Genomic DNA, 18818 nt, shown 5'->3' on the forward strand with positions numbered 1-18818 from the left:
ATTTAAGGTTAAGAATGTCTTGGATGACATTTTGGAGAAACTTCCAGAAGAGTTCAACATGGCGGAGATAATGCAAAAAACCTCAAACAGAAGCCCCTATGTTCTTGTTTGCTTCCAAGAATGTGAGAGGATGAATATTCTTCTTCGGGAAATCCGTGTGTCACTTCAACAATTAGACCTTGGTTGGAAGGTGAGTTTAAAAGTGGTGCCAGAGCAGGTTTTCCCACATTGGAGGGCACTCACTTTGTGGCCTCTTTTCTCCATGCAAGGGGGAGCTGACGTTATCTCCTGACATGGAAGCCCAGCAGTCCCAGCTGAGTTATGACACAGTGCCAGACGCTTGGAGCAAACTGGCATATCCATCTACTTACGGCCTGGCCCACTGGTAAGCGATTCCCTCCCTGCTCCCACTGGCCTTTCTCCACCTGGGTGCTGGCTCAGCGTTCTGAGTTACTGTTGTGTCAGAAGAACTGTGAAGGCTATACTTTGTGAGTACTTTGGGGCTGTACTTTGCATAATTGTGCAAACAAACTACCACCAGTTGTTCCTGAGTGTCTTCCGTGGGTTGCTCCGAAGGTAAAAATCAGTGAAAAAATCAGGTGAAAATCAGGGTCAAAGCAAGGGGTCATAGCCCCTTACTTATTAGCTATTTAATCTTGAACAAAATACCTGACCTTCCTAATTTCTCAGTTTATCATGTCAAAAATGTAGGGAATAAAATTCCTTCATTCAGTTATTTAAATGGCCATGGGAGGTAACCTGAGTTTGTTTTCGTGTCCCTTCATACCTTATTTTCAAAGCCAGTGATTACCAATGCCATCTCAAAGCTGACTTTTAAAAGCTCATAGTAGAGTACACCATAAATCCAACTGCTTCTGTGTGTGGCTGTGAGTGGAGAGAGGTGTCCCAAAGCCATGGATGAACATCCACAGCTCCCTCACAGCCAGGGCTCTCTCCAACTGCTCCTTGGCCTTCATAGTCAACACACAAAGTTTGAAAGGTTCCCTCCATTCCTGTCTTTTTGGTATGGAATTTTCTTTAATCCATACTTTCCTAAGTCTTTCTTCCATGAACCAGAATGGTCCTCTGAACCTTAAATTGGAAGGCCCCATGGGAATTCCAAATGAGGGGTGCCTGTGACTCTTGATCTCACGGTTGTGAGTTCAAGCCCCATGTTGGGTATAGAGATTACTTTAAAAATAAAATCTTAAAAACAAAACTTTGGGGTACCTGGAAGGCTCACTTGGTTAAGTGTCAACTCTTGATCTCAGGGTCATGAGTTCAAGACCTGCTGTGGGCTACACACTGAAAATGTGTGCACCTTGGAACTGCCACATAGGCAGCCAGGTGTTTGCTGTGTAGGGAGGTGTGCCAACATAAGAATGGAAGGTGCAACAAGAACAGACACTCAGATCAATGGAACAAAATAGAGAACCCAGAAACCGACCCACAAATGTATGGCCAACTCATCTTTGACAAAGCAGGAAAGAATATCCGATGGAATAAAGACAGTCTCTTCAGCAAGTGGTGCTGGGAAAACTGGACAGTGACATGCAGAAGAATGAACCTGGGCCACTTTCTTACACCATACACAAAAATAAACTCAAAATGGATGAAAGACCTCAATGTAAGACAGGAAGCCATCAAAACCCTTGAGGAGAAAGCAGGCAAAAACCTCTTTGATCTTGGCTGCAGCGACTTCTTACTCAACACGTCTCTAGAGGCAAGGGAAATCAAAGCAAAAATGAACTACTGGGCCCTCATCAAAATAAAAAGCTTCTGCACAGTGAAGGAAACAATCAGCAAAACTAAAAGGAAACTGACAGAATAGGAGAAGCTATTTGCAAATGACATATCAGATAAAGGGTTAGTGTCCAAAATCTATAAAGAACTTATCAAACTCAACACCCAAAAAACAAATAATCCAGTGAAGAAATGGGTGAAAGACATGAATAGACACTTCTCCAAAGAAATCCAGATGGCCAACCAACACATGAAAAAAAAATGCTCAACATCACTCATCAGGGAAATACAGTTCAAAACCACAATGAGATATCACCTCATACATGTCACACTGGCTAACATCAACCACTCAGGCAACATCAGATGTTGGCAAGGATGCAGAGAAAGAGGATCTCTTTTGCATTGTTGGTAGGAATGCAAACTGGTGCAGCCGCTCTGGAAAACAGTATGGAGGTTCCTCATAAAACTAAAAATAGAACTACCCTACAACCCACCTGTTGCACTACTAGGCATGTATCCACAGGATACAGGTGTGCTGTTTCGAAGGGACACGTGCACCCCCACATTTATAGCAGCACTATCAACAACAGCCAAAGTATATAGAAAGAGCCCAAATGTCCATCGATGGATGAATGGATAAAAAAGATGTGGTACATATATACAATGGAGTATTACTTGGCAATCAAAAAGAATGAAGTTTTGCCATTTGCAACTACGTGGATGGAACTGGAGGGTATTATGCTAAGTGAAATTAGAGAAAGACAAAAATCCTAGGACTTCACTCATATGAAGACCTTAAGAGGCAAAACAGATGAACATAAGGGAAGGGAAACAAAAATAATATAACAACAGGGAGGGGGACAAAACAGAAGAGACTCATAAATATGGAGAACAAACTGAGGGTTGCTGGAGGGGTTGTGGGAGGGGGATGAGCTAAATGGGTAAGGGGCATTAAGGAATCTATTCCTGAAATCATTGTTGCACTATATGCTAACTAATTTGGATGTAAATTCTAAAAACTAAAAAATAAAATTAAAAAAAAAAAAGGAAGGTAGAATGTGGAAGGAACAGATGGCAGCAAACAACTGGCAGGAAGAGTGAGCAAAGCTACTCACTGGATTTCTATGAATGCTGTGGATGTCCAACATTTTTTTTTTTTTTTTTTTTTTAGTTTTGAGAGAGAAGGGGAGGGGAGGGTCAGAAAGAGAGGGAGAGAGAATCCCAAGCAGGCTCTGCACTATCAGCATGGAGCCCGATGCGGGGCTTGAACTCACAAACCATGCGATGAGCTGAAGTTGCATGCTTAACTGAGCCAACCAAGTGCCCCCCAAATCAAATTTTTTATTTCCAATAAAAAATATTTATATTGTACTTAAGTTTTGTCATAATGGTAACTTTGGACTTCCATCTTATTTTGTGCTTATTTCTATATTTTTCTACTTTTCCAATTTTTTTCAGGCTTCTGTCAGTTTAACAGTTTTCTTTATTACATGCTTATCCTTATTATTTTAACAGAGACACTTTACATTGTAGCCTACACACTTGGCTTTTTTAATGTTTATTTTTGAGAGAGAGAGAGAGCAAGCGCAAATGGGAAAAGGGGCAGAGAGAGACACAAAATCGGAAGTAGGCTCCAGGAGCTGTTAGCACACAGCCCCTGTGCAGGGCTTGAACTCACAAACGATGAGACCATGACCTGAGCTGAAGTCAGACACCCAAGCAACTGGGCCACCCAGGCACCCCCATACTTGACTGCTCTGATATAATGTAAAGTCAACACTTTAATCTCCCTCTTGCCTCCTCTGGTCTGCAATTGTAATTCAACCTTATATTAATCCATAATATTTTTGTTTATAGTCAGTATTATTTTTGCTTTGACAACATGTGTTGATGTCTTTGCTCCTTTGTTGCTTTTTACATCTGATTCTGGGCTCCTTTGTTCTGGGCCCCCGTCTCTTTTCGCTGAAAGACAAAATCTATGCCAGAGCTCTCAGTATGTATGGTGGGGAGTAAATGGTGTTCTTTATCAGAATCTTTTTCCCTATGCTCTTGTACTATGGGTAACCTGCAGTTCCAGCATACGAATAATTTCGGTGCTTGAGTTTGCTACCTCCATGGTTTTCTGGCATTTATTATAGCTGATGAGACTGTTCTTAAGTGTACTTGTCATCTCTTCACAACTAATCTGTTTTCTCTGGGGAAGTTCTTAAGATTTTTTTCTTTACTATCGATGTTCCACAGTTTTACTGATGTATTTAGATGTGGGCTTTTAAAATTGTAGCCTACTTGCTCCTGTGTGCTATTGTAAGTGTGTATGTCTACCCATTGCTTCCACCCTGAAAAATTCTCAGCCCTTATGTCTCCCAATAAATGCCATCTTCCTCATAATCTTCATTGTATTTGCTTATCTGAACTCTTATTTTCAGTCTGTCTCTGCTATATCCTGGTTGATCTCATCACTTCTGGGGAGGGGGGACTTCATTTTGTTTTCAATGGTTTCTAGGTTTACTGTGTGTCTCCCCTTAACTTTAAAATTTTATTGTCCTCGGGGCACCTGGGTGGCTCAGTCAGTTAAACATCCAAGTTTGGCTTAGGTTGTGATCTCAGGGTTTGTAAGTCCAAGCCCCATGTCAGGCTCTGTGCTGACAGCTCGGAGCCTGGAGCCTGCTTCAGATTCTCTGTCTCCCTCTCTCTCTGCCCCTCCCCAACTCACAGTCTATCTCTCAAAAAAGAACAAATGTTAAAAAAAAAAAAAGTTTAATTAAAAAAGATAACATTTCATTGTCCAAAATCAATTTTTCAATTCCAAGTTGTTTATACTGAAATCAGAGAAAGTACCCAACTTGGTTTCATAATTTCCTGTTTTTAAGACTATTATTCTAGTTTCTTTCTCAGGGTTTTAAATATATTAAGAAAGAGTCCTTCAGATCCCACTTGTTTTTATTTGCTGGATGATTCAGCCTTCTTGTTCATTGGATTTGCTGCCATTATCTTATGCCATATAATCAGCTGTCTTTATACTCAAAGAACAGGCTGGCTGGTTATAAAAAAAAAAAAAAAGTGGAACCCACTCACTGTTGGGGGCTTTGTAGGCAGCGTGGCTTGCTCTGATCAAATGCTGCTGTATAGGGGTCTGTGGCTGACTTTCTTTCTCCTTTTCTAAAAGACTTCATGTTTTTTCTTCGCGATCCAGAGGATTCTGTCTTTGGTCTATATTATAATGTGTCTTGGCATTGATTTTTCTTGGGTCACATTTTCTGGAAATATGGTACGTCCCTGATTTTACAAAGTCAGATTTGTAATTTAGGAAAACCCAAATTTCCTAAAATTGTACATAAGTTTTTCATTTCATTTTTTAATTAATTTTTAAATTTACATCCAAGTTAGTGTATGGTGCAACAATGATTTCAGGATTAGATTCCTTAATGCCCCTTACCCATTTAGCCCATCCCCCTTCCTGCAGCCACTCCAGCAACCCTCTGTTCTCTATATTTTAGAGTCTTTTATGTTTTGTCCCCCTCCCTGGATATTTGGATATTTGTCTTTCTCTAATTTTGCTTACCATTATACCCTCCAGTTCCACCCACGTAGTTGCAAATGGCAAGATTTCATTCTTTTTGATTGCCGAGTAACATTGCATTGTATATATATATACCACGTCTTCTTTATCCATTCATCCATCCATGGATTTTGGGCTCTTTCCATACTTTGGCTATGGTTGATAGCACTACTATAAACATTGGGGTACATGTGTCCCTTTGAAACATCACATCCATATCCCTTGGATAAATACCTAGTAGTGCAATGGCTGGGTGGTAGGGGAGTTCTATTTTTAATTTTTTGAGGAACTTCCATACTGTTTTCCAGAGTGGCTGCACCAGCTTGCATTCCCACCAGCAGTGCAAAAGAGATCCTCTTTCTCTGCATCCTCACCAACATTTATTGTTGCAGGAGTTAATGTTAGCCATTCTGACTTGTGTGAGGTGATAGCTCATTGTGGTTTTGATTTATACTTCCCTGATGCATGATGTTGAGCATTTTTCACGTGTCGGTTGGCCATCTGGATGTCTTCTTTGGAGAAGTGTCTGTTCATGTCTTTTGCCCACTTCTTCACTGGATTATGTTTTTTGGGTGTTGAGTTTGATAAGTTCTTTATAGATTTTGGATACTAACCCTTTATCTGATATGTCATTTGCAAATATCTTCTCCCATTCCATCAGCTGCCTTTAGTTTTGCTGATTGTTTCCTTCCCTGTGCAGAAACATTTTGTTTTGATGAGGTCCCAACACTTCATTTTTGCTTTTGTTTCCCTTGTCCCCGGAGATGTGTTAAGAACTTGATGTGGCCAGTGTCAGAGAGGTTGTTGCCTGCTTTCTCCTCTAGGATTTTGATGGCTTCCTGTCTTACATTGAGGTCTTTCATCCATTTTGAGTTTATTTTTGTGTATTTTCCATTTAATTTTAAAATGTTTTTCTTCCTAATTTCATTTTTCTTACCTGGTCATTTCCAAACCAGAATCTTGTTTATACAGACAATCATTTCCCTTTTTAAAAACTTGTTGTAATTTGGCTATAATGCACAGCCTCTTGTGGTAACATTTTTAGATAAAAAATCTTTTTTTTATTTTTTAATGTTTTCTTTATTTTTAAGAGAGAGTGAGCACAAGCAGGGAAGGGACAGAGACAGACAGAATCTGAAGCAGGCTCCAGGCTCTGAGCTGTCAGCACACAGCCTGATGCGGGGCCTGAACTCATGAACCACCAGATCATGACCTGAGCCAAAGTCAGATGCTTCACCAACTGAGCCACCCAAGTGGCCCTGAAAGTCTTTGCTTTTCCTTTTCGTTGCCTTGTCAATTATGTTTTCCCTAAACCAGAGATTTGGAAGAACTGGCATGGGGCAGGTAAGAGCCATGCTGTAAACTGGCAGGCATTACAACAAACTTGTAGTGACCCAAGCGTGAATGTGAGCATCAGCCTTGCTGCTTTTGTAACATGTAACCAAACCAGGTGCCAGGAAACTTCAGGGCTAGCCCGCATGGCCCTCACCCTAGAGAGCTCCCTGCTGGCTTTAACACACGCACGCTCCATTTTCTCTTTCTGGCAGCCCTGAATCCTACATTTCAAAGCTTGACAGGTCTCCTGATTTTATCAGAGAAGCTCATTTTCCCATAGCCTCTGTGAGAGTTGGTCTCCTTCCTTGAAAAACTGCTGTGATGAGTTCTGAACTTGGGTAAAAAAAACTCATTTTCCCAAACCACAGTCATGTAGAGGCTCGGAGTTGTGGTTTCCCTTTACTAGCTTTTTCTTTCCCCCATTCCTATTGTATACGGAAAGTCCACTGTCTGGGCTCTACTGCCTCTGCCCTTCCCAGCAGCCATCCCTCCCACCCCAATCCTTACACACACACACACACACACACACACACACACACGCATTGCCACACACACACCTCATCCACACTCTGTTGGAGCCTGTCAGGTGGATTATACACACATCACCTGGGTGTGGTTGCCACGTATCACTAAGAGCATCTAAATAAAATTAAGTAGAGATGAATTTTCCACATTCCTCAGTGTTTCTTGTCCCTAGTGGTAATAGTTAAAAAATTTCAACAGGAAAGAAAATCTCTTTAAAGGGATCTACTTCATCGGGGCGCCCGCGTGGCTCAGTTGGTTGAGTGTCTGATCTCAGCTCAGGTCATGATCTCACAGTCCGTGAGTTCGAGCCCCGCATTGGGCTCTGTGCTGATAGCTTGGAGTCTGGAGCCTGCTTCAGATTCTGTGTCTCCCTCTCTCTGACCCTCCCCTGTTCATGCTCTATCTCAAAAATAAACATTAAAACAAAAAAAAATTTAAAGAATCTACTTCACCTTATCGGAAAACTCTATTACTAAAAAGTGCATTTGTTTCCTCCTACCTCGTGTTCACCAGGTTTAATGACCTCCTTTTGCGATGCCGGGAACTTGAAACCTGGACCCACGATCTTGCCCTTCCAGCTGTAGTGTGGCTTCCTGGCTTCTTCAACCCTCAGTCCTTCTTAACTGGTAAGGGCTCCAACTGGGCGGCCCCAGCTTCTGGCACAAATCCTGCCTCACCTGCCCTGCTCCCCAGTGCTCATGACACAGGAGGGAGGGGCAGGAGTGATAGCTGGGTGTGCAGAGAAAGTAAAGTTCCAAGCATAGCAGCCACGTGAAGTGGGATATAAGTGGGATATAAGTGGGCCTTTTCTGTCAAAGGCCACGGGGTCTCTTCTCCGGTGGTTCCCTTCTGCCACCACAGTGCAAAACCAGATGCTGTGTAACCAAATGGGCCTGGCTATTCCAGTAAAAGTTCATGTACACAAGCAGGGAGGTGTCCTGCTGGCCTCAGTTGGCCATCAGTCTAGCGCAGCCACACGCGCATTTCCAGGAACCCGAAGCACAGCACAATGCCTCAGTCAGAAAGGCAGCTGTGGGCCCCTGGGAGCCCTTTTACCACTACATCCCATTTCCTGCTCCTTCTCTTCCCACAGCAATCATGCAGACCATGGCTCGCAAAAATGAGTGGCCCCTGGACAAAATGTGCTTGACTGTTGATGTTACCAAAAAAACCAAGGAAGATTATGGCCATCCTCCACGGGAAGGCGCCTATCTCCACGGGCTCCTCATGGAAGGTAAGATAGCACAAGCAGCACCGGTGTAGTTTTTAAATTAGGAGCTTTCTTCGATCAGTTGCAAGTTGGTATCTGTCCTTGGTTTACTCCACTCCTCTGTACTCACATCTAGCAGTTGTCTACCTCGTTTCACCACATTTAATGCCAGGATCTGGGTCCAATGTCAGCCAAGTTTTAAGGCACGTAGGGTGATGGCTGTCACTTCAATCTGTATCTAGTGTTAAGTTACCTGTGGCATTAATACCTACACTAAAAAGATTGTGAAGCGATTAAAAACTGTCACTTCACTCTGACATTTTACTACAAGATTTCTTTAAGCCCTTAAGATGCCAGTGCATGCGAATCTCTAATGTGGGTAGGTGAGAGGAAAGGCATTCATTTTGAAGAATTCAATTTTTTAAAGAGAGGGCAAACTCATTTGCTTTATTGTGCCTGAATTCTTGGAGAGTGTGTTTTCAAACAAGGTTCAGATCTTTTGAATTCAAATTAGTTCATTTTTCAAAGGAAAGTTTAGACGTGGAACCCTGAGCCCTGCCGCCAGTGTTTCTGTGGCACCCCTTAACCTCCCACACCAGTAAGGAAGCCGACAAGCAGTAACGACAAAACTGAACATTTATTGCTTCCAACACACCACACTGTTGCAATCCTTGTGTTTGTGCTATAGGTGCCAGATGGGACACACAGTCAGGAACCATTGCTGATGCCTGCCTCAAGGAGTTAACATCTGTGATGCCGGTTATCTTTGCAAAAGCCATACCCACAGACAGACAGGAAACTAAACACACCTATGAATGCCCGGTGTACAAAACCAAAATGAGGGGCCCAACCTACGTGTGGACCTTCAGATTGAAAAGCAAAGACAAGGCTGCCAAATGGGTCCTGGCAGGCGTGGCCCTGCTGCTGGAAGCCTGAGATGGCCCTCAGGCTCGGACAACACAGGCCGGGGGGCTGCACACATTAATTTACTGAGAGCCATAAAACACACTCCAGCTTCTGGAATTTTTAAGTAACTTACATGTGCGTTAATTTTGCTTAAACACCGTCCTTAACGGTCTCCCCATCAGAAAGTGGGATTTGAGTTCTTGCACATAAACAAAATCTTTTTAAATTAAAAAAACCTAGAAGCCCCTGACCTCAGGCAGCAGGTGAATCCTGAAGGAAGAGGCAGACGGTCCTGCCGGCCAGCAGTGTCCCCAGGCCTCCAGTGTCGGTAACGTGACAGGTGACTTTTAATAAAAATAAAACTCTAGTACTCAAGATCTATGGGTTAATTGCACTTTGTAATTTAAGAGAACATTCTTTTTTTAACATAAATTTCCAATGACCCAGAGAAGCACTAACTACCTGGTCTGAACTGTGGTCACTGCCTGGGAGGTAAAGATCAAGGCACCAAACAGTGGCAAAGGCAAGAGCTGCTTATGCCAACGTTTGCCCTGGAACTTACCTGGACTTTAACTCCACCCCATTTAAGCTGTGTTTTTGTCATATGCAGATGCTTTTAAAACCACTCACTACGCATAGGGGCCCGTGGATATATGTAAATAGATTCCTCTGCTTTGCCGTCTTCCTGAGAAACCTTTTCAAGCATATAAACAATCTTAAAAAAATAGTATTTAGATCTACGAACAACTTCTGTATAAAAACACAACTGGAAGAAATCGTAGGCACCCGTGGGATGGCATATGTTGCTAGAGTTCTTTACGGTGAGGTGGCTGGTTTTGTTCTTAATCATCTTCTACCAGCTGCTTCTGTAAGCTGAGGAAAAGAAGGGAGGCGTCAGTGTGATGGGTATGGAGACGAACACAAAGCCGGGTTCCAGGCTCGAGTGCACAGCCCAGCCCCTCTGCAGCAGGAGCCACGGGCCTCACTCCCGCACACCAAACCACACTGCAGAATCCCAACGCAGCTTCCTCAGCCCTGGAAAGCAGTAACCGTGTCGGCCACGCCCTTTGCCCCAACCTCTCCCCTCAGCCTGCTTGCCTCCATTTCTGTTTTACACAATGAGGGGGGAACTGGGGATACAGGCAGTGCCAAAGCTGAAGATCCTAGCAAAGGAGGGAAACATTCCAATAGGGAACACATCAGCCCTGAGCTGCTCTAATGCAAGCAGCTAGGGAATGGATGGCACTCAAGATGGTTTTTAAGCATCTGCCCGAAATATGGCAACCACTCCCACCTCCACGGTCTCCCAGGCTGGAGCTGGAGAGGACAGCCTCCATTTGTGACCTGTGACTTACCTCTCCAGGTATTCCTTAACATTATTGTAACCGTAAAACTTGGCTAGGTGAATGAGGATCCCTGTGGCACAGCGGCCATCACGCTTGCGACAGTAACTGCAATTGCAGATCCCACGGCAGGGAGGACACATCCAATCCTGGAAGAGCAGTTTCCCGTTACCTACATTGTGCTCAAGCCCGGCTCACTTGGTCTCTCCTCCAACCTTCAGTCACAGGATACTTCTAGTATATGGCACAGGGTGACTAAACGAGTCTCCTCCCCATGATTCAAAAGGCCCACAGAGGTTGACCACCCAGGGTCCCACGTGTGGAGAAACACAGAAAATCAGACGCCTGCTTCAAACTGTGGAGAATTTTAGGAGTACAAAAGAGCAGCGAGACGGGCGTGTGAATTCTAGCTCTTCTACTTCCTAAGCCACATAACCGGAGTCGTGGTCTATATTCATCTGCAAAATGGGGACAGTGATTTACCCCATGACTGCTGGGAAAGAGGTCACATGGCAGGGGTGAAGTAAGAGCACAGACTCTGGGGCCAGACTGCCTAGGTTCAAGCGGATACATACTAACCATACTATTATCTCACTTCAAGGAGGGAACTGAGGACCTGGGAGGTTATATAGTCGACTTCATAAATTTAAATGACTTAGTAACAACTGCAAGTCGACTGTGTTAGGAAAACACCTTAGACAGCCAGGCACACAGTGACACACACCTGTTCCCTGGCCTCGCCTGAGGTAAGCCATGCTGCTGGAAGAAAGCCACACAGGTTCACCTGACAGACCATAACGGTAGGAAAGCAAGGCTTGGACCCTGGAAAACCCAGTCATCTCTTCTGCCCTCTGGGTCAGCTTGCTCTCTTTCCAGAAGGAAACCCTTTTTTTTCCTCTGGAGTGTTGAGGGGTAGACCGAGCTCTGCAGCTACAGGTCCCCGATCATAAAGGGTCCTGAGAGCCCCATCCATCTCAGCTTGCTTCTCTTTGCCAGTGCAATTCACAAGTGCGCACACCGTTCCTACCGGGTCCAGCAGTGCAGATCTCACGTCCTCCCCATAGCGATTCCGCAGGCACGGCCCACAGAACTGTCCTCGGACCCCACCGCAGCCCTGGTTCCGACACACCGTCTTGGTGTCGATGGTCTTCTGCCTGCACTGATGGCAAGTGTTGCCCTGAGGGAAGAAGGCGGTGGGTGGGTGAACGCGGGACTTGGCAAAGCGCGCAAGCCCACATGCTGTCTATGTATGTGCAATAGGGCGTGAAAAGGCCGAGCCTCTCGCCCTGCAGCGAGCAGCACCACTTCTCTGGTCCAAACCACAGGGAAACCTATTAGAGCAAGTAAGAGCAGGGCACCTAGAAGAAATGAGATGGTCAGAGAGGCCAGCACAAAGACAGGAGGGTAAGAGCCCACAGAGGGTGACAGGGGCCCAAGTGGCCCTGAGCCCATGGCAGCCACATTTGGCTCTGGCCCAGCTTCCGGTGATCTGGAGCTTTTCAGTATAAAATTTCCCAGTGTTAAAATGTTGGCAATTACATTAAAAACATTTTAATATTGCCTTAATGGGACACTGCCTCATTTAAAAAATGATGCGTAACACCACAAAGCCTCCCTCCAAATCACTGTTTGGAAGAAATTTTCACTCATTTCCTACCAACCACAGATACTGTCAAACTTTTTTTACTATGGTTCTGTTCATCAAAAAGCACACACACAAACACAGTATTTTTTTTCTTCTATGTTTAAAATAAACACCGGGGTGGGGGGGGAAGGGGCGCCTGGGTGGCTCAGTCGGTTGAGCATCCGACTTCGGCTCAGGTCATGATCTCACAGTTTGTGGGTTCGAGCCCCGCATCGGGCTCTGTGCTGACAGCTCAGAGCCCGGAACCTGCTTCGGATTCTGGGTCTCCCTCTCTCTCTCTGCCCCTCCCCCGCTCACACTCTGTCTCTCTCTTCAAAAATAAATAAACATTAAGAAAAAAATTTTTTTAAATAAACACCAGGGATACCTGGGTGGCTCAGTCAGTTAAGCATCTGACTTTGGCTCAGGTCATCATCTCAGTTTGTGAGCTCAAAGCCCCACATCAGGCTCTGTGCTGCCAGCTCAGAGCATGGAACCTGCTTCAGATTCTGCTTGCACTCTCTCTCTCAAAAATAAACGTTAAAAAAATTTTCTTTATATAAACACCATATAAATATTTAAAACGTTAACTATTATCAATATGCTCTTCCAAACTATATGCCTGCCTCCCCACAACTCATGTGCATCCCCCAGAGACCTCTCCTGAGGAGAATTCCCGCAGGAAGCCAACTCCCTTCACCCGGTTACAGTTGGTCCTCCCAGTCACAAGGGAGGCGGCCTGAGGGTCTAAGCCCAGATGCAGTTTAAAAACAATGCAGGATTTCTAATACCAGTTCCTTGGACTCCCAGTTAGAATCACAATCATGCAAATTATTCATCATACAGAATTTACCAGAACTTTATCGTAGATTTTATCTCGAACGGTGATGGCAACATTTTCTAAGTCCTCTTCAGTGATATCCTCCACCGGCCGAAAGGAAGATACACGGTGACGCCGTCTATACCCCTGGCATTTCCCCTGCAAGATGAGCCAAAGCAGAACCTGGTGTGAGATGTTCTGATTAAAAAACATGCATAAAAATTTCACACTCTCAGAGCTCCAGTACCATAAATGTTAACTGTGTCCCTCTCCGATTTCCCTGGAATCATCTACTGAGCTGCCACCACAGACACAGTGCCAAACCTCCTGCACGGCAAGGTGGTCCAACAATAAAGGAGCAGCTCAGGTTTTACCTGATCAACAAGTCACTAGCCGTGAACCCTGTAAGGACAGAGACGAGAACCACGACGGATGGCCAAACCTGCCAACGGGAAGGGTTGTTTCTCGCTCTAGCCCAAAAGCACTTAGAATGCCCCCTTCCTAAAACTCAAAGGGCTAGGAGGAATCACTGCCCTTTCCCACGGCCAAAACCCCAGGGCAACCTGGCACCACTGACAGGTCTTTCGTGCCCCCCATGAAGATGAAGTAGAGGGTCCTAACCCTGGAGCAGCTCCTCTGCTCTACTCAGGTCAAGGCCTTTCTCCAGCCTACAGCCTAGATGGGGGTGAGGGTTCTTCTCAGAGTGTGGTCCCGGCAACACCAGCTCCACCTGGGAACCTGGTAGAAATGCCCATGCTCAACTGCTGCATACTTATTGCTTAGACAGACAATAATATGTTTATGGTGCTGAGAAAATACCCCGCTAATTGTCTTCCTTCTCCTGAAACTGTAAAACTCTTCTGCAAATTTGGCAGCGGAGACAGTGAAGTTCTCCAGGGCAAATTTCTCGGGAGGCCGCGCACTCCGGGTGGGGTTAGTGCGTCTTGTGATCTGTCCCTCGGAGAAAGCCCGCCTCACTGTTCTCTTCTTCTGAAAGCAAGAGCACAGACGTTTGCAACCGGGTGCTTTCTTGAATAAAAGCCATCTGGCAACAGATTATGTTCATCAGTATTGGAGTAAGTAATTATAAAGGAGTTCTACTTACAGAGGCTGAGTTTGGGGTTCGTACTGGGAAGAAATCCGGCATTGAGTTCAGTTCTGCCAATAACTGAGCCAGCTGAAGTTCAGAACAAAAGAAAGGACCGTACATCAATATTGCCGTGCCGAGTTTGTCTAACGCCTTATCCCAAGTCTTCAGTTTTGCCAACAGTAAAAACTTGACTAAAGTAGTTCATGTGGGATCTCAACAGTTGTTGTATTTTTTAACCTCATATGTAAACACGTTTTTTAAAGTTTATTTTGACACAGAGAGAGAGAGAGACTGCGTGGAGGAAGGGCAGAGAGAGAACCCCAAGTAGACTCTGAGCTGTTAGCACAGAGCCCGACACAGGGCTCAATCCCACAAACCGTGAAATCATAACCTGAGCCAAGATCAAGAGTCAGGTGCTTAACTGACTGAGCCACCCAGACACCACACGATTTTTATTTAATGTTTATTTTGAGAGAGAGAAGGCATATGCAAGTGAGGGGGGGAGGGGCAGAGAGACAAAGGGAGAGAGACTATCTCAAGGAGGCTCAGCACTGTCAGCGCACAGCCCGACACAGGACTTGATCCTAGGAACAGTGAGATCATGACCTGAGCCAAAATCAGGAGTCGGATCCTCAACCGACTGAGCCACCCAGGCACGCCAAGATTTTTATCTAATGAGATACTGATAGCATCCACAGAAATAAAATCTATGCCCATTCCTTATATACGTAAGCGTGACATGAAGAAGTGGTCCTTGGAATGATGAGACCAGGTCTATGAGGCTGGAATCCTGACATGGCCACTAATTCGCAGTGTGACCCTAGAACAGGTCACTGTGCACACCTAAAGCAAGTTTCATCGTGTTCAAAACAAAAGGCTCAACTAGATTGTTCTGACAGTTGTTTAGAGCTCCAAGAAAACTGTTTAAGTTAATTTCTCATCACTAAGAATAACTTAATGGAAATATTCCCAAATAAACACCTAAGAATACCAAGTAACAGGCGATAATATTCTAGTCAATTAGGATTCTTATTTATACGAATGTTTAGGCATCATTAAAAAATCATGAACATTTATTTTAAAGATGCAGAGATGCAGTGCTAAAAATTTCCCTTAGCTAGTAAGTATAAACAGGTCTTAGGATAAATTTCTCCCACAAATAGGATTTATGTAACTTTTTTTAATTAAAAACAATTTTTTTAAGTGTATTTACTTTTGAGAGAGAGAGACAAGAGATAGAGCACGAGCAGGGGAGGGGCAGAGAGAGAGGGAAACACAGAATCTGAAGCAGGCTCCAGCCTCTGAGCTATCACCACAGAGCCCACTGCGGGGCTCAAACCTATGAACCGTGAGATCATGACCTGAGCCGAAGTTGGACTTAACTGACTCAGCCACACAGGTGCCCCTAGGCTTTCTATTTTCTTAAATAACTTATTAGACGTATAAGATTGCAAACAAAGCATCATTATATTATACTTTTTAAAAATAAATTATTACAAATATACCAAAATGCTAAAGTGATTGAGTGGCAGAATTTTATTAATTCTGTATATGCAAAATTATGAAGCAAACAACAGTTACTGACCAAATACAGAAAAACTAAATACAGGTAACCAAGATTTTACCTTGTATCATTATTCATTCTACTGAAGACTTAAGTGGTAACGTGACTCAAAACTGTTCAGTGTGTTTTAATACCTAGACCTCTTTCATTCTCTCATATGATGTCTTGAAACCCCAGTGGGTCATCAAAGAAGAAAGATTCCTGTTGAAAGCCCCCGCCTAAACTGCACCTTGCAACTCTCAAAGTGGGCTTCTCTTTTTATCTTTAGTTTTCTTTGTGCTGGGAACCGGCCAAGTGCTCAACCCTCTCCTGTCCAATACCACTACATATCTAGAACTTAACTTCCTAATGGTCAACTGTAAGCAGCATTAGTTCAATGGCACCAGGAACCAGGGCTAAAAATGGTCCTGTGGAGTCTCTGTTCCCAAACCAGAGCTCACTGGGTAGTAACTGGTTGGCCTTCAGGAACAGAGAAAGGACACATAAGAACCAGAGCACATGTCCTGACAGAAGCCCAGACGACAGCAGCTATGAGGGCAGCTCCGTGAGCCTCCGTGGTGGCTAAGCAGGGCTCAGTGCCAGCTCCTAGACCACCCGCCGCCAGGCCTTACCATGGCTTTGTTCTCCTTGATGTTCATGGTCCTTTTCAGCAGCGCATCCGAGCTCTCCTGGCCCTCATCCCTGGAGTCATCCTCAGATTCAGACACCGAATCTTCCCTTTCCTTCCCCTGTCTGCAGCTTCTCTTTCTTCCAAGAATTGCTTTTTTATTGTCCTGTAAGCGTTTGCTAGGAAATAGCGGCTCAGAAGAACTGTCATCAGATTTTTTTGCCAGTTTCTTGGTGGGGAATTGAAAGGCTACTCGAAGACCAATACTGCTTCTCCTCGGCCTGCTTCTCCTGGGTGTAGCCTTTTCTTCTTCATCCTCTTCTTCACTCGCTGAAGACACCTTACCAGCATCGCTCAAATCTGACTCCACAAGCTGACAAAATGAAAGGGCAAAGACGATGTTTTGTGACTGACCTTCAAAAGCACATCGCTTAAAAACACTCTGCCATTACAGAAAAAAATGAGTAGAAGAAAGCCTCCCCTCCCTATTAATTAGTTCCCTCTGGTCCATTAAGTGCTCAGGTGGTCTGCTGATGACTATGGTCCCAGGGCAGGCTCTCCACCACTGCCTGGGGATCTGGCCACAGCCACCAGCAGACTGTTCCCTTCCCAGCACGGGCTGGAAGCCATGCTCTCACGGACGGGGCTCCTCCACTGTGGAACATATGGAAGCCAAGTAGTATGAGGCAAAGCCAAAGAAAAGGCTATGTATGGCCTAAGAGTTATCCTCACACAGATGGAGTGCTAAGGGAAAACATACTGACAATTCTGCCTTGAACAGCAGGAACAGGACAGCTGACTTCACCTCAGCGAGGTGTCGGAGGAGCAAGCAGATGACTGGCCACTGGGGTTGGTGAGGGAGTCTCATCCCCAAGACATGATGGGCCCTCACGCCAAGGGACGTCCCCTCCCCTTTTCTGCAACCAGTAGAGCCATAGGGTGAAATCGAGGCAGACCCTCTGTGGCTCTGCTGGGAAACACCCGTTCCATCAGCTCAAGAAACTCCTGCCCCAAATTTTTGGATTCCGCTTGGAATAGGCTTCTGGCATGACACAAAATTGAGACTGACACACGAGAGCACAGTAAGAACAGAAGGCAATGGCCGGTGATATTACCCAGGAGACGGCGGGTGACACCTCAAATACAAGGGGGCCCTTAGCAATGGCAAAGATGGGCTTGAACATCGAGACCCAGGCCGCCTGCTGGGGATCTTTCCTTTACCACGTGCTGGAAAAGTTTAGTCTGAGAGCCTCTGTCAGGGACTGCACAACAGGCCACTCTGAGGAGAGCAGGGAACCACAGCATGATGGGCTTGGGACTGAGGGAAATGACTCTGCTTCCTCCTCAGTGATCAGCCCCCACGTTCTAGCTGGACTCAAATTAGAAATAAGGCAGAGGAAGGAAAGAAAACTGCAGGTAATTTCCAAATCTTGGTGTTTTGTATCAATCCACAACAAACCAAGTAGAGAAATGAGACTATGGTTAACTGGGGTTTTTTTTGTTTTTTTTTTTTTTAAGTATCCTGAACTTTCTACATCAGTAGCTTTGGAATTTGAAACAGTGGGATTGAAGGAATCTAGTTTTAGGAAGACATTGTTGGGAGAACTTCAGAGCAAGGTGGTCTCAGATTGGCTTTATCTTCTTCATCATCTAACCAGTATCTCTTTACTAAGGACTCTCTATAAGGGACTAAAGTGGACAAGAGCAAACTGGAAACACCAGTGGAGACTCAGACCACAGGACAAGAACACAGCTGTGGTTGCTGCACATACGGCTGTAAGACCACCCAACAAACACCCTGGCTAGTAATATCCTATTATCGGAAAAGATGGTCTCACCAGTCTCCACTACAGTGGGCAGGAGGTTGGGGAGGGAGGCAATAATGTTTGCTTGCCCACTGAATTTTATTTTTAAATGTTTATCTTGAAAGAGATAGAGCGAGCACGAGCAGGGAAGGGAAGAGAGAGGCGGGGAGAGGGGTGGGGGGAGAATTCCAAGTAGATTCCACACTGTCAGTGCAGAGCCCAACATGGGGCTTGACCTCGTGATGGATCATGACAGAGCCAAAATCAAAGAGTCGGACGTGCAGCCGACGGAGCAACCCAGGTGACTCTGCTCACTGAAATTTAAAATAAAATTTGCAGGGGCACTTGGGTGGCTCTGTCAGTTACATGTCTGACTCCTGATTGTGGCTCGGGTCATGATCTCATGGTTTGTGGGTTTGGGCCCCGCATGGGGCCCTGCGCTGACAGTGTGGAGCCTGCTTGGGTTTCTCTCTCTCTCTCTCTCTCTCTCTGCCCCTCCACTGCTCACTCTCTCTCTCTCTCTCTCTCAAAGTAAGTAAACATTTTTTAAAAAGTAAAAAATAAATAAGTAAATAAAATAAAATAAAATCTGCAGGTGGACCTCCCCTAAGCTATGAGTTAACATCAGTCAACAGAACATGTCACGATCCATACCCCAAATATATGGCCAGTGAAAAGAAAAAAGAC

At 44.9% G+C, this 18818-nt stretch overlaps 2 protein-coding genes across 7 annotated transcripts in view; one reads left to right on the plus strand and one right to left on the minus strand.

Moving 5' to 3' along the window:
• The window catches only part of DNAH11 (dynein axonemal heavy chain 11), a 355616-nt gene extending 346308 nt beyond the window's left edge, over positions 1 to 9308 (plus strand). For both annotated transcript variants that reach the window (XM_047849106.1, XM_047849105.1), the window contains exons 78-82: positions 8 to 190; positions 270 to 385; positions 7676 to 7788; positions 8256 to 8396; positions 9061 to 9308. In XM_047849106.1, coding sequence (XP_047705062.1) covers positions 8 to 190; positions 270 to 385; positions 7676 to 7788; positions 8256 to 8396; positions 9061 to 9308 — 801 coding nt within the window. The remainder of the gene's footprint in view (positions 1 to 7; positions 191 to 269; positions 386 to 7675; positions 7789 to 8255; positions 8397 to 9060) is intronic.
• Positions 8991 to 18818, minus strand: part of CDCA7L (cell division cycle associated 7 like) — a 72067-nt gene continuing 62239 nt past the window's right edge. For 4 of the 5 annotated variants that reach the window (XM_047849111.1, XM_047849110.1, XM_047849108.1 and 1 more), the window contains exons 4-10: positions 16331 to 16699; positions 14171 to 14242; positions 13885 to 14055; positions 13099 to 13224; positions 11649 to 11798; positions 10634 to 10770; positions 8991 to 10151 (exon numbers count right to left, since the gene is read on the minus strand). In XM_047849111.1, coding sequence (XP_047705067.1) covers positions 10121 to 10151; positions 10634 to 10770; positions 11649 to 11798; positions 13099 to 13224; positions 13885 to 14055; positions 14171 to 14242; positions 16331 to 16699 — 1056 coding nt within the window. In that variant the 3' untranslated portion in view covers positions 8991 to 10120. The remainder of the gene's footprint in view (positions 10152 to 10633; positions 10771 to 11648; positions 11799 to 13098; positions 13225 to 13884; positions 14056 to 14170; positions 14243 to 16330; positions 16700 to 18818) is intronic. The other variant, XM_047849109.1, reaches the window with a different exon arrangement.

Source organism: Prionailurus viverrinus, chromosome A2, assembly GCF_022837055.1.
Source record: "Prionailurus viverrinus isolate Anna chromosome A2, UM_Priviv_1.0, whole genome shotgun sequence".
Taxonomy (NCBI): Eukaryota; Metazoa; Chordata; class Mammalia; order Carnivora; family Felidae; genus Prionailurus; species Prionailurus viverrinus.